The sequence below is a fragment of the Limulus polyphemus genome, unplaced genomic scaffold (assembly GCF_000517525.1).
Source record: "Limulus polyphemus unplaced genomic scaffold, Limulus_polyphemus-2.1.2 Scaffold887, whole genome shotgun sequence".
NCBI lineage: Eukaryota > Metazoa > Arthropoda > Merostomata > Xiphosura > Limulidae > Limulus > Limulus polyphemus.
In genome coordinates this window covers 237605-252087 of record NW_013666497.1, presented here as the reverse complement: position 1 = coordinate 252087, position 14483 = coordinate 237605, and the positions used below count along the sequence as shown (strand labels likewise).

General features: G+C 29.4%; 1 protein-coding gene across 1 annotated transcript in view; it reads right to left on the bottom strand.

Annotated features, from left to right (window-relative positions):
- The window catches only part of LOC111086161, a 106953-nt gene that overhangs the window by 18391 nt on the left and 74079 nt on the right, over positions 1 to 14483 (bottom strand). Inside the window, exons 19-23 of the mRNA XM_022387872.1 lie at positions 12562 to 12641; positions 7751 to 7909; positions 5525 to 5638; positions 3714 to 3797; positions 1067 to 1107 (exon numbers count right to left, since the gene is read on the bottom strand). Coding sequence (XP_022243580.1) covers positions 1067 to 1107; positions 3714 to 3797; positions 5525 to 5638; positions 7751 to 7909; positions 12562 to 12641 — 478 coding nt within the window. The remainder of the gene's footprint in view (positions 1 to 1066; positions 1108 to 3713; positions 3798 to 5524; positions 5639 to 7750; positions 7910 to 12561; positions 12642 to 14483) is intronic.

Genomic DNA, 14483 nt, shown 5'->3' with positions numbered 1-14483 from the left:
ATGACTAGCTGCCTTCCCTCTAGTCTTACACTGCTAAATTAGGGACGGCTAGCGCAGATAGCCCTCGTGTAGCTTTGCGCAAAATTAAAAACAAACAAACAATATATTGTAGCATACAGATATTTCATATCTTACTCCCATATTGTGTATGTGTATTCCATATTTACAAAATTGTTAATTAAATTTTTCTAATTTCTGATTTTGGAACACTAAATTTGGCTGAAATCATGTATACAATTTTAGTCTGAGGAGTTTTTGTAGCTTGTACATTTAATGAACTTTGCTACCATTTCTTGGATAATTGGAATGTTTCCTTCATGATTATATGTATGGGACTGTCACATGGAACAAAGATACTTCCATATTTCAGTGCATGTTTTCTTATTAATCAGCTGTGGAGAGAGTGTGACTACAATTTTGCTGCCTTTCAAAAGTGATTCATTCTGGGCTATGAGTAGAGCATGTCACAACTTCTTGAGAGAATCAAGACTTACCAGTGAAGTTTCATCCAAGTATTAATCTTTTATCTATCCATTCTTCTGGTCATGTAAGTTATCTAACTTTCTTCAATCTTTACATTGTTTTACTTTTCTTTAACTGTATCTTTCAGCCTTGTAACATAATTGCATGTGAAATAAAAAGTGCTTAGTTATATTCATGACACTTCTTTGTTTCTTCTCTTCTGCACCTGTTCTCACATTAACATTTCATCGAGCCAAATCTTCAAACCTCTTGTTATTCAGGAGTAGTTTACCTATGCGCCACTATTCCTCTCAACGAGGAATATCTTTAAGAGATGTAAACATTATAAAATGTATGTTTGATTGTCAAGCACTGATTTTAATTGTCTATAATTTCATGTGTCTGTATAACTGTTTTGTAGAAAACAAGATCTATTTTTATTTTGATTAACACTTACTTACTATAACTTGACAGAAAATAAACTTGGGATCTCATGTTTATAGGAAATTCATTTATTAGCTTGCAGAGTTTAGTCAGAACGTGACAGATTTGCTAAGAAAAATGTTATGTTACAACTTTAAAAAGTTCACAAAAGAAAACTCACCCAACATGAGTCCAATGGTGAATGTGTTTAAACCTGAAAATCTATAAATGAAATAAAATAAAATCTAATAAATTTTGCACTTCCACTTTTAAAATAAAAATATCCATATTAACAAATATCTTAGCACTTTTAAATTTCTGTAAGTTGCTTTGAAATGGAAATACGTGTGTTTTCCAATTGTTAAATAGCAAAGGTTTATATTTTATGGCATATAATGTTGTTACAGCAGATGAATGCAAAGCTGAGGAAAATACAGGATACATTTTGAAACATTCTCCCTTCAGTTTCATGTAGTTTTTATTTTGTCACTGATCAGATCATACATAAGGGAGGAGGTAATAAAAAAGTTTTTAAATGTTCAATAGGCTCGCACTTGTTGGCTTTCAAAATCATATAACAGTTCAAAAGATCTGCAGTAATAATAAAAAATCACATGTACTTTTATCATAAAAACTTTCCCATAAATTATTAAAAGAAAATCTGGAATAGCTTGATTCCAGCCAATCAGAGTTACTTCCTGCTTTTCTGTTTATTTTCACACTATACACTCAATTTCACCAGTCTTTCGTTATCCCTGAAGAAGACAGATCTACATGTTGAAAACACTAAGGTTTCATCAGACTTATTAGAATGTTACTTATCAAACTGTTTTTGATCCTACGTGTTTTGTTTACCATCTTATGATAGGAATAGTGGATATAGCATTGTGATTAGATTTTTGATCTTAACCATACTTAGCCAACAAAATAAATGAATGAAGAAGTTTACAAATTTCACTAATAATACAAATCATTTTCACTTTACTAACTCTCTGATTAAATCAGTCATAGCTTAATACTGCAGTTTACCTTAACCTTATCTAATTCTGCTTTAAAACAAATTCACTCCAACTGCAAAATCAGGCCATAAAAATAACTTTCTTGAAGGATGGGGGGTGAATGAAACAGACAGAGAACTGTTCAACAATTTATACTTAATCTGTTACTAAGACTGCACACTATTGAAGTTTGAAGACATAGGAAACTAAATGATTTACAAAAGAAATAAAATAAAGTGCAGAAAGTTTGCCCAATAAAATCCAGAAGGAGAAAACTTAAGGTATCACAACGGAAAGCAGGTCCAGAATCTCTCTAGTCTTTCTCTCTCATATATCAACAATTCTATGATTTTACTCACATGGTGGTAATAATTTAACTGTGTTTGCAGTATCCAAACTGTTCATAGTATCCAGGCTACAGGCTTATTGATTACCAATCACATCAACACCTAGTTTGTTCAAAGAATTGTACTTTCCATAACTATTTTATTCTCTCCATCATGCATCATTGTCACAAATTAACATTAATAATAAATCACAATAATATGAACATGATTTGAAGTGATGGATTAGAGAAAAGGAGAAACATTACAATGACCAATGTCTGAGGAATCTAACTCCACTTTAAACTATTGTTTAGTTATATTCATATTCTATCAATTAATAACTAATTAACAGCTAAATATTAGTCTAGCTATAAGCAACTGTGCTCATTATCGAAAAATCACACAAGGTACAATCTGTTGTGTGCTGGGAAAACTCTAGTTCCATATTTGAAATATGAGATTGGAACTGTTTAAAAGAGGTATGCTTATAGTTAAAGATTTAAAAACAAATATTAAAAAAATTAAATACTACCTCAGAAAAACTAAACATAACTAGCCTAAATTTAATTAATTTATATATAAGTAGTGAATCTTATCAGATTACGAAAAATCAAATAAAAAACATAATATTTATTATAAGGAAAGAAACAAATTCAGTATGTGTACTTGCTTAAATGATGGACTATCATTTTTACTGAATCAGAACTGTTACACCTATTTCAACAGACTTCTTCAAGATCATGTACCTGAATGTTTAAATTCAATGTTTCTTACTTAACAGGTAACAATGGATTTACCAAAAGTAACTAGTGCTACCACATGACTAGTCAGTCTCTTTCAAATATAAGGGAGGTTCTAACCTCAAGATATCATATTACCTCCTACTGGAGGATACTGCTGTCTACTTTCTAACACAACATGCAGCATCACAGCCATAATTCCCATGAGCAGAACAGGTGTTATCTCCAGAGAATGACAAAAGAACAAAGGCAGCCAGAACAAAATCAACTTAACGACTTTCTTGAACACATGTTACGTGAAAACTGCACATACAAGAATCACAAACAAATTCGTAAAAAATACTACATTAGAATAAGAAGGTAGAAAATATTTCAAATGTTTATATATCACAGCAAGAAAAACAAATTCCAATAAAACATCAATTTAAACAAAGTTATTTTGCAAAACAATCTCATAATATTTTAGAAGTAAAAGTATATTAGATTCATATACAACTTTTTAAGTTTTAAATATGAGATCACTTTCCACCAAAACTGGTCACTTATTCCTTCAGTATCATCAAATATATAAAATTAAAACCAATGTTTAGGTTGATAATGGTTATATTGGATACAACTTACTCTATTTCTGCAATTCATATGTCAGTTGATTCTTACTTTAATATCAGTACGCAGACAAGAAATAAATTCAACTTATATAAGTACCATTAATTTAGTGCTGAATCATTTCCTGCATCTAGCACTTATAATTTTGGACAACATACCTTAGATGTAATCTTCTGATATGGGAATAATGCTCGGTCTTCTTCAACATCAATAATAAGAAAACTAGCACCTTGTTTTGTCATCTGACATGTACAGAAAAAAATAAACTAATACAAAATTTACATATTTTTTCATGCTCATATTATTTTTCAATTCTTCAAAAGAATATCTTCACATACTAATAATTGTTTTTCTGTATAGAGATCTTACTTTAAAGTACAGGTTATATCTTATTATTTTAAACTCCAAAACTACAATAAAACATACTGAAAGAGGTTTCTATTGTAGGATGGTAGTGAACGTCTTGATGCATGATGTTGTCACAACAACTTTAATAATGAGGATTATAAAGTTGGAACTGGTGGAATATGCTCCACATTAATCATACAAATGTTGGTATGTGTGATAAATAGCCACCAAACTTAATTTTAGAAGTGTTTTTTCACATATAAACAGGCAGAAAAATATTGATTCAACATAACTCTGAAATTAGTTCTCTAAAATAAAATAATCAATAAACATAAAGATATTATGCTTTTTTTTTTCTCTAAGGTGATAAATTTATTGTAACTGTTGATTTTTTTTAAATAATAAAAAATGTACGTACACAAGTATGGAACCCAGCAGACAGTAGTGATGTGTTCTCAGTAATTGGTTAGGATTTTATACACTGAAACACGGTCCTTGTCATGTTTATGTAAATGTTTTATCAAGTTGGTTAATGGTCAACAAAACTTTAATTTTCAATTTATTTATTAAATATGAAACAAACTTTGATATTTTTAAAGAATATAATGCAAACTGGAAAACAGAAGGTTTTAATGTAGTACCCAAATTATGTAACTTCATATGCTGCACGAGGAGAACAAATGTATAAATATGTTTGTAGCAGTTATGAAAGATATCTTTAAAGTTATATTTAATGTTGAACATTAAGACTGCTGAATATAGTTTACACTTCTGTGAAGTTTAGTTGTATATTCTACAGTGGAATTACATATGAAAGGTTTTATCCCAACTATGGCAAAAATAGTTTTTTAAAGGGCAAATAGGGGTTTTATAAGCTAAAATATATCTAAATACAAATATATAATTTACCTTTGACTAATAATTAATGTGAATTTCTGTACATATCTGTAAAGTTTCTGTGAAGAAATCAATTATTTTGTTGTGTGATGGCTGAAGATTTTACCATGTACGTTCTGATAAGGCTGATAATGAAATCTGAAGTATTCCCCCCACATCAAAATTCTGTTAAAACTGTTATATTTCCATGGATCTGTTTTTGAAAATTATTGTAAGATCATAAATACAGTAATAAAAGTTTTTCAGTAGTGTGTAAAGTTAAAAATATAGGTTTATCTCCAAATTTATAGGTTTTTTGGCCTATTTTGTGCAAAAATAAAGGAAATAAAGAATGAGCATGAAAATACAATTTTTATAGGCATTTAAAAGATTTTCCTGGGAGGTCTACTTTTTAAAAAATACAAAACCTATATTCTTATTTTTTGAATTAAGTTTAGATCTTAAAAAAGTACAAGAATGTGAACAAACACATCTGGAAGTTCAGAACTCTTTAAGCCTAGTGTGATGTTTTTTACTTCTAACTCTGGATTCATGAAATGTAGTATTTGAATTATACATCCCACTTCTTTACCTCTGAAGTTGCAAACCTCTGATGGGTAATTAAAATACCCTACTGAGTGGATGACATTAAATGTCTGTCATTTTATGTTTAAATCATGACTGGCAAGCTTGCTGTCATTGAAACAAAATAGAAACCCAACAGTTAATTTATTTGTAACCTTACCTGAATACTGTTGGTGTCTTGCTGTTTATAAACTAGCTGAACCTTAAAAATCACTTCTTCATCAACTTCAAGATAATAGATGTGGGAACTGATGTTGTGGATGAAATGCAAGAACTAGAAATATATGGAAACATAAATTATTACATTTAATATCTTAAAAAATTGGTATCTACTTGATGTTTACTCATTAGGCCATTTGGCCTCTGTTATCACAATACAATCAGTGATAAGTTCACTTTCATTACCCTGTGGGTTACCACAATTGTATCCAGAGCTTTAAATAATTCTCTTTTACATCAAAAGTCCACACAGGCTGGTTCAATTACTTTAGAACGCAATTGACAAGACAAATTCTTTTTCTCTATCTCTGTTGTTACAATACGAACTGTGAAACTTTTACTTTAGAAATGGCTAAACTGACAATCATGCAGTCAAACTTCACTTTTTTTCACTTCTATTTTCACTAACTTACTTTAACTTCTTCTTGACTCTGCATCTGCATGTATTTATAACATGAGACAGAAATATCTAGCCCTCTAGTGACAACAGTATTCACATAAGGAGAAAAATTTAGAAGCTTTGATTAAGATGATGTCAACAATATTACAAATGCCTAATACAACACTCAAACTGCATACACGACATACAACTTGTAATGAAACTTGTCATAACTATAGCTTTTAACACATTTATTATGAAATTTAATAATCATTACATTTTAAATCACTAAATAAACTCAATAATAACTCTTAAACCAAACAGTCTTGTATATCCAACAGAGGTGAACACAGTTGATTCACTTTGCCCTTTTTCTTTATTTGTCATAAATTCTGTAACATTTTGATTAAAAAATTAAACAAAGAAGACTTCTGTTTGACATGGACCCTTTGAAAACAAACAACAATCATGAAAAAAGGGTGCAAACTTTCTTTAAAAGGGGTCACAAAAAAGGCCTCTTCCTTCGTTTTGTCAAAAACTTCGGATGCTAAACTTTTTTTTAAACTCGGCCTTGGCTACAATATTTAAAAAAAGTAAGACATACTTTAAAATAACTAATTGTAAAATACTGAGGTTTAATGAGTTATACTTTGATATTCAATAAATTTTCATCCAAATATTAAACAAACAAATATCTATCAATAGAATGACTGATCCCCATTGACAGTTAGTTTTTTTCTGCTTTGGCATGTTTGTGTGTGGTTTATTTTTCTTTTGCACAGAAACCAAATTTTTGTATAGATATTTTTTAAATGATGACATTAAGTTTTTAACCCCAATATTAGTAGGATCCTTCCCCAATCCAATATGGTAAGTAACTTGTGAAGTTTGATTACAATATGCTGTTCAGAACTCTAGTTATGATGCTGAAAATAGATGTCTAAAGAGAAACTGATGGATAGCCAATGTAATTGTTACGCCATATTCACATTACAAAATTCAGTTCCAGTTTATACAACAATACATTGTATATAACTTGCACAGCTGCAACAAATGACTTCTTAGTTTGCTGCGACCATGGTTTTGAAAAATGATATTAGCTATCCTGAAGAACAATGTCTTGTCGGTATTGAAATTACATGAGAACCAACAAGTTGATCCAGCAAGTAGAAATAAAAAAATAGCAACTATTCAGCACATTACCCTACCACTCTTCAAACCTTTAAGTTAATTGGTGTTATATCCTTACAAAATATTCATGAAAATTGCATAAGGTCATCAACATAATAATACAAAAGAACATCAGACTGTGATAAACTCAAAGTAAACTGTAATTACAGGGAAATAGAATAAAAATGAGTAAGCTTCTAAAAACCACAGTATGAAAAGATTCAATTTTATCATTAATTAATGGAAATGAAATGGGTATGCTCTCAACTATCACACTACCGTCAAATAATGAAGAAAGGTGACAGTCTACAGACAGTGCTGAAATCAATTTTTGAACAGCTATAAAAATTGACAAAATTTTATGCTCTCACTATTATAACAAAATCTATCTTTATGTTAGATTTAGACAACACAAGAAACATGAGTATTATCAGTGGCCACTAAGTATGTGTTTTATTATATATTTTGGTAATACATTTAGTAAACAACAACAAAAAATATCACAGTACTTGTCTGATGAACTAAACGCTGTCATTGGTGATTTGCTTTTGTGGTATATATATATCTGCTTTATTAATGTAGTTATCACTAGTTAAGAAAAAACAACAACTCACTTACTGGACAGTGGTATGTTGAATACATAGCACTCAGAAATTCAGATTTCCATGGATATTGGTTCTTAGTAATAGAACCATTTTCATATTCTAGTACAAAAAGCCATTGAAGAGGATTCATCCACAAGATTGCATCTGATGATGTTTTCACCCATCTTCCAATCTAAAAAAAAATCAAGAAACCATGTAAAATGAAGAAATTGACTTTTAAACAAGGGAAAATAAAATTATCTAAAATTTCTAGCAAAAAAAGTATAATTTATCATATGCTCTTACCAAAAAGTTGCAAGCAGTAAGTAATACTTACTTGAAATAGTGTGTGGAAAAAGTACATGTGGTATTCAAAAACAATAGATATAGTAATGACCTAAAAGCTTTGGTTTAACAGATAACTTGCTATTTCATGAATGGTATATTATAAATGTTCAACCACATACTGTAGGAAGAAATTATTTGTAAGAACAATTTATTTACAAATATTTGAATTGTATTTAGCATAAACTAGAAGTGATTACATCTTGAAAAAGAAAACCTAATAATAAAAATGCAAGTAACCTTGAGTATTTGACATATCATGAAATTTGCATTTTCTATATTTGTTCATCAAATACTAAGATAATGTGGTGTTCACCCACAAGTCCTACTATTCTACAAACAATTTTTTTGGGGCATTGTATTTCATTTTCCATAAACACTTTACAATCATGCTTGTTAATTATATGTATCTGTTGTATTTCATTGCAGTAAAAGTTGACTGCCATGATATTCTATTAAATGTCAGATACTTTCATTATATAACTTATCGTTTTACATGTTTTCTATTGTATTTACTTGACTTCTTTTTTTGCTCTTGTCTACATTTAAACAAAATATTTAACATTACATTATCATTATATGTGCAGATTGCTGAATTTCTGCAATATGTAATTTATTCTTTTACATTAAATATTGCCCTGAAACTAAACGACAGAAATATTATGGTGAATTTTTAAATTCATGGCAAGAAAAGCCAGTTTTTATAATAATTTGCATTTGTTATAGTTTCTTAAAAGATATGATGATGATGGGGAGTTATCTCCCCCCCCCCCCCAAGATGAATCCTGAGAGTTGTATGTTATTTTCTATATATTATTTAACAACTGCATATGTTAGATTTACGTAGTTGTTGTGTTTACTTGCATTAATTGATAACTACAACTTCAAATATCATGTGTAAGTAACATCTGTTTAAGGCAACATGTCTTAATTATTTTATTATCAAGAAATAAGATAAGACTTCTAACCTATCAGAGAAAGTAAATATATAAAAAATTTAGTTTTCTGTGATTACTGTAGTTTTTCTTTGATGCTTTTATAATGTTTCTTGAAAAGCTAATTACAATTTCATTCTGGTTCCATATGAAATTTGGTACTTAATATATTTTGTTGATATTAATTATAACATGACTTCTTATAAAATTACAGATTTTTTTCTATGGGCACAATGGATGGTGAATGACAGGTTAAATTTAAAGAGAGTAATTTAACAATCAGTTACTTCAAAGTACACATTTTAAAAAAATTGTACAAATTTTATTTAAGCCTAGGCTGAGGTATTATACATTTGAGAAAATACATACTGCTATAATTGTGATAAGCGTTAATGACATGTAGTGATACTATTCAACCCAAGTTGAATCCCTTGTTAATTTCCATATATGTACAAGATTTTGTAACCAAATTATTTATATCTATATCCTTTTAAAACTGTTAGTCAAAGTGAATGTGATGGATTTAATGTGTCAGTAATGATGTATGTTCATTTGATTTCAAGAACTTAAAAAAGTTTCTGCAAGATATGTATATATATCTACAATTAATTTTAGAGAAACTCTCAAATGCAAACAAAAAGAGGAATCTATTGTTATGTATTTGGTTTACTGCTATATCTAGATAGTAATTGTATAACTCATGTGCAGTTCAAGGCAAAGAGCAAAAAAGAAGTGTTAGGTTTTAGCATGGTGTTTGTTTATGCTTACTAAATATATATGTTATAAAATACAGATCCATTAGGTATCCACTTGAAGGAATCATTACAAACTGACATTCGCATGAAAAAACTTTACTTGCTAATTTACAATTTAGGTCTAATTGCACCAAAACTATCTTCTGATTTCAAAAAAATACTTTAAATGAAAATATACTTCAAAACTAAAGACCTTTTTTTACATGGTCTCTATTCAAGGTTGAAATAAATGTTTGGAAAGAACAATAATATAGATTAGCGGTTGTATAATAATTCTCATATATCTTAAAAACCACTTTGTGTATTGGCATGGTTTCAGTATGTGAATAAACTCGTTCCTAAGTTACTTCCATCTACTAAAGATCAGTAAAGTGTCAGTGATCACTGCAAACTATGGTATTCCAAAGGTAAATTAAACAGACAATTATATGACCTTTGCAATATTGAGAGGTTTGTTACTTTTAGTTTTATAGTATCAGTTTGTTATATTTTCAATGCAAATGGCCTGAATGGAACTGACTCTCAACCTGTGAAGGAGGGTTTTCTGCTTGTAGGATCCTCCAGTAAACTGATTTTATCTGATACTGCTGACAGTTTTACCATAGAATCTAGGAAACCAATAGTTCCACCCAAACCATAACCATGATATTGGATCTTCACCTAGCAGGATAACTTATGAAGGCATTGTCTGCAAACTGAAGAGTACCACCACGTGAGTGCCACATATTGTGTGCTTTTCCTTTATTTTTAATAATGAAGATGTAATGAAATTCATTTAAAAAATAATAAAAGAAAATTAGTAAACTCTTTTTTCATCTGTGAGTGTTTTATCAAAAACAAACTTTAACTTTCTTGCTATTAAAGGTAGTTATATTTTTTATAAGTATTGTGAACTGGTCTTTTTTAAGTCATTTTTATATTTAATGTATAATGATATTAATTTTAGAAGGCCTTGCTATATTCAGCTTGTTGTCTTTTCATATATCTTTAATTTATGATAAAAATTTTTGTTTCTCTGTCATATGTTTACAGCATCAGTCATACTAGCTCAGTGTTCAAAGGCTCTCTTTTTTAATATGTACTTTTGTATTTTGAAACAGTACTACAGTTATCTATGTTGAATGGCATGCCTTTTGTACGATTTACTGTTAAAGGGGTTCTATTTTGTTAATGAAGGATTGCAGTCACTTTGAAAGGCATATTTTTACTAAATATTGTAATATTTCACCTGTGTTATATTTCTATATATTGAGATCCCATGTGTAAAAATGCATATAGTTTGTAAATGTTTGTCCTGTATGGTGAATTATGTTTTATTTTATTTAATGCAAGAGGGTTTTATTAGTTTTCTACTTCATGTTAATTTTATTAAGAGTTCTTAGTATATGTGTCTGCTATATTTTATAAATGAATAGTATTTAATATGATTTTATATTTTACTTTTGTGAAGGGTTACTTTAATATGCATGACTGAATGTGTACTCCAACTGTTTTGTTTCATGTTAATCACTGTTAAAGAGTTTGTAAACTATCACAAACCTTGAACACATAAATACCTTTCATAAATAAACATGACAAAAATCCCCTTTATCAAGGAAATACATTACATTTAACACTGGAACTACATATAAAACCCTTTAATATACCAATGAGAGCATACAGACACTAACAGAAAGCCTTTAACACTGAAAATAACAATATGAGCCATTTAACATAGACCATAATTAGAAGATAATGTACTGCAAAATACAAAATCAAATATCGGTACATAATACATCATTATGAATGGGGCATGTGTCTTCAGGGGCAAGAGAAAGTTAATGCACTTTTTGACCAGAGTGTGAGTTTAGAGCTTATTAGTTTTAAAGTTGAAATTAATTGTTGGCTTTACAACAAGCCTGAAGTAGGAAAAAAGTAAAAGCAGATCATATGTGAAAATCCTGAACTTTGTCAATTTACTATGCACATTTTATTATCTTTTAAACATATTCTAAATGAAATTGATATACATTTACCATATAGAAACCTCATGTTGTAATAGTGCATCTTCATTTGTTGGACATTTTTTGTAACAAAAGAAGGGAACCACTTCAATCAAAAATTAGATCATTGAAAATTAATTTTAAACTTACTTATTTTTAAACGCCTTCTTATGATACAAAATTATGGTTGTGATAATTGTAAAATATTTTGAAAAAACTGTCCTTGCACACATTGGAGAATTTTTGAAATAACTTTACAACATACAACCAGAAAATAAATATATGGACCTTGTAAGGAGTAATGCACTTCCACCTATCACAGGCAAATAGCTTTTTAAAATACTTCTGCATCTGATGTTCCTTTTGAGATTTAAAGTTAATAATGGGGCTTTGTTGATAAAGTCAACATAAAATTTATTTGTAATAATTCTTTGAACTGTAATTCTTCTTTAAAACAAATATAGGGGTGTAGCCAGCACTACAGAGTGGAGGAGTTCTTTTTTTTTTTTACGAAAAAAAAAAAATGTGATTTACATCAAAATCAAGCATTTATTTAAAAAATCAAATCAGAAGACAGAGGAACTTTTAGATATTTCAGAATACTGGGGTGGTTTTCTGACACCCCCACCTACACCCCTGACATATATATATTACTAATCAATGTTTGCTTTTATAATGTAATTTCTACAGAAGACTGAACTGCTGCTTAGAAAATAAAAAAAACAAGGCAGTTACATGAAAAATAATAAAACTAATACATAACTTTTAAAAGTAAAATGTGTAGCTTACACTAACATGTTTTAACCATACTTGAACATCAATTATTACCTCAAGGACATCCGATAACATGATGTTGCCATAAAACATCTCGTTAGAAGTCAGTAAAATGAAATTATCTCTGTTTAAAGCTGCAAGAAATGATATATAATGGAAATAAATGCATATTACCTTAATACTGCATGATTTATTATCACTATACATAGAGTAAAAATTACTTTATGATTATTATTTAGGTACACAGCTATATTGGCAACTATGGCGTGATTGGACTAATTTCCATACAAAGTCAAACGTATAATTATATACACAAGAAAGCACGACACAGACTTGTCCATCAAGACAAATTACATACGATATGCTCTATTTCTAAGAGAAACATATTATTTCATATTAATAAAAATACATCTTATGTCACTAAATATTATATAAAAAGCAATTAGCAATAACTAATGAATTAATATTAAAGTGTAACTTCATTAACTATGAAGAATTTTCTGACTCATTTAACATACATGTGACTGTTAAATTACTATAGTCAATAATTAATTACTGAAACTGAAATAAAATTAGAAGAAAAAAACTTCATATAAATATATTATAATTTTATTTTTTTTCACACAAGATAATAGAGGTGATAGATGAAATTCACTTCAGCAGAAGTTTAGTGTCACAATGTTTTTGGTAGTTTGAGTTGTTAAAAAAGTGACTTACCAAAGAGTGCCAGAGTGTTAACCCTTTAGCTCAGTTATTACTCACCTGGAGTGTGACAGGTCTCCATTTCAAACCCAAGGCAAGGAAATATATTGTGGAAAAAAATAGAAATATTAACACATTGGTGCACCAACTAGTGACTGCCCCATAACCCTGAAATTAGGCCTGAGGATAGTTTTTGCTTGTGAGGTGGGAAGAATGTAGTAATTTGAGTTATTATCATGTGACCTACTAGCAAACACTAGCTCAGTTGATAGAGCACTTGCCCACAGTAACAAGTCCTGAGTTCAAATCTGGGGTGAGGGAAAATATAATGAAAAATAGATTACCACAGTGTCTAATTGTTAAAAAAATTAAATTGACTTTAAGTAAATTTCATTTATTATCTCTTATGTAGATAGTATTTAATCATTCTAATTTATTGCTAATAATTCACGCAGAGTGAAATGTGTCTCATAGAAACACCATAAAAAATATACCAAAAAAAAAGTTCCTTTAATAATAATATTATTACACAGCTTCCTGAAGTTAACTGTGTTTAATATGCACAAGTTTCATTACACTATATTATGGTCAACATATTCAGTTTCTAAGTTAAAAGTGAAATTTTTTCAGCAAAAAGAGTGCTTGTTTTCTAAAATATATCTGGATAATATTTCCAGTTGGCTTTTTATTCTTCAGAGGCTTTTCTATAATAGGATAAAGATAACTAATGTGCAGAAGAAAAGTCTTTACTAAATGAATATTGGTGATCAGTCTCCTCATTTGAATGAAATCTATTCAATTCCGCCTTTTTTATTTTTTGCAAATTTTACATGAAATACTTTGTTTCCAGCATTTTGTGCTGTTGTGATATATAAAAATACCATATGTTTATGTACCTTATAATCTTAATATAAATTTTTCAAAATTTGTCAACAATTCAAGGTATGTGCAGTTCACATAACACATAATCAAGAAAGTTGCTAAATTTCTTTTGTTTCAGTTATCTATGATCCTCATCCTACCCTAGCGATGATGTCGGTACCCAGCAAGTGAGGTTTTGGATGTAGTTGACTTACCAAGTACAGTCTGTCACACCCTAGCCACTCTACACCATGGGACACATCCTCACTTGCCCACTTTCCATCGTGGGATTGAGTGATTCTGATTTCTGTTTAAGATCATATTGCTAAACTATCCTTTCCCACGCAGATGTGCTCCCTTTAATGTTCCGCTATGTTTGTTCCTTCGAATCATGTCGATGTTCCTGGCAAAGA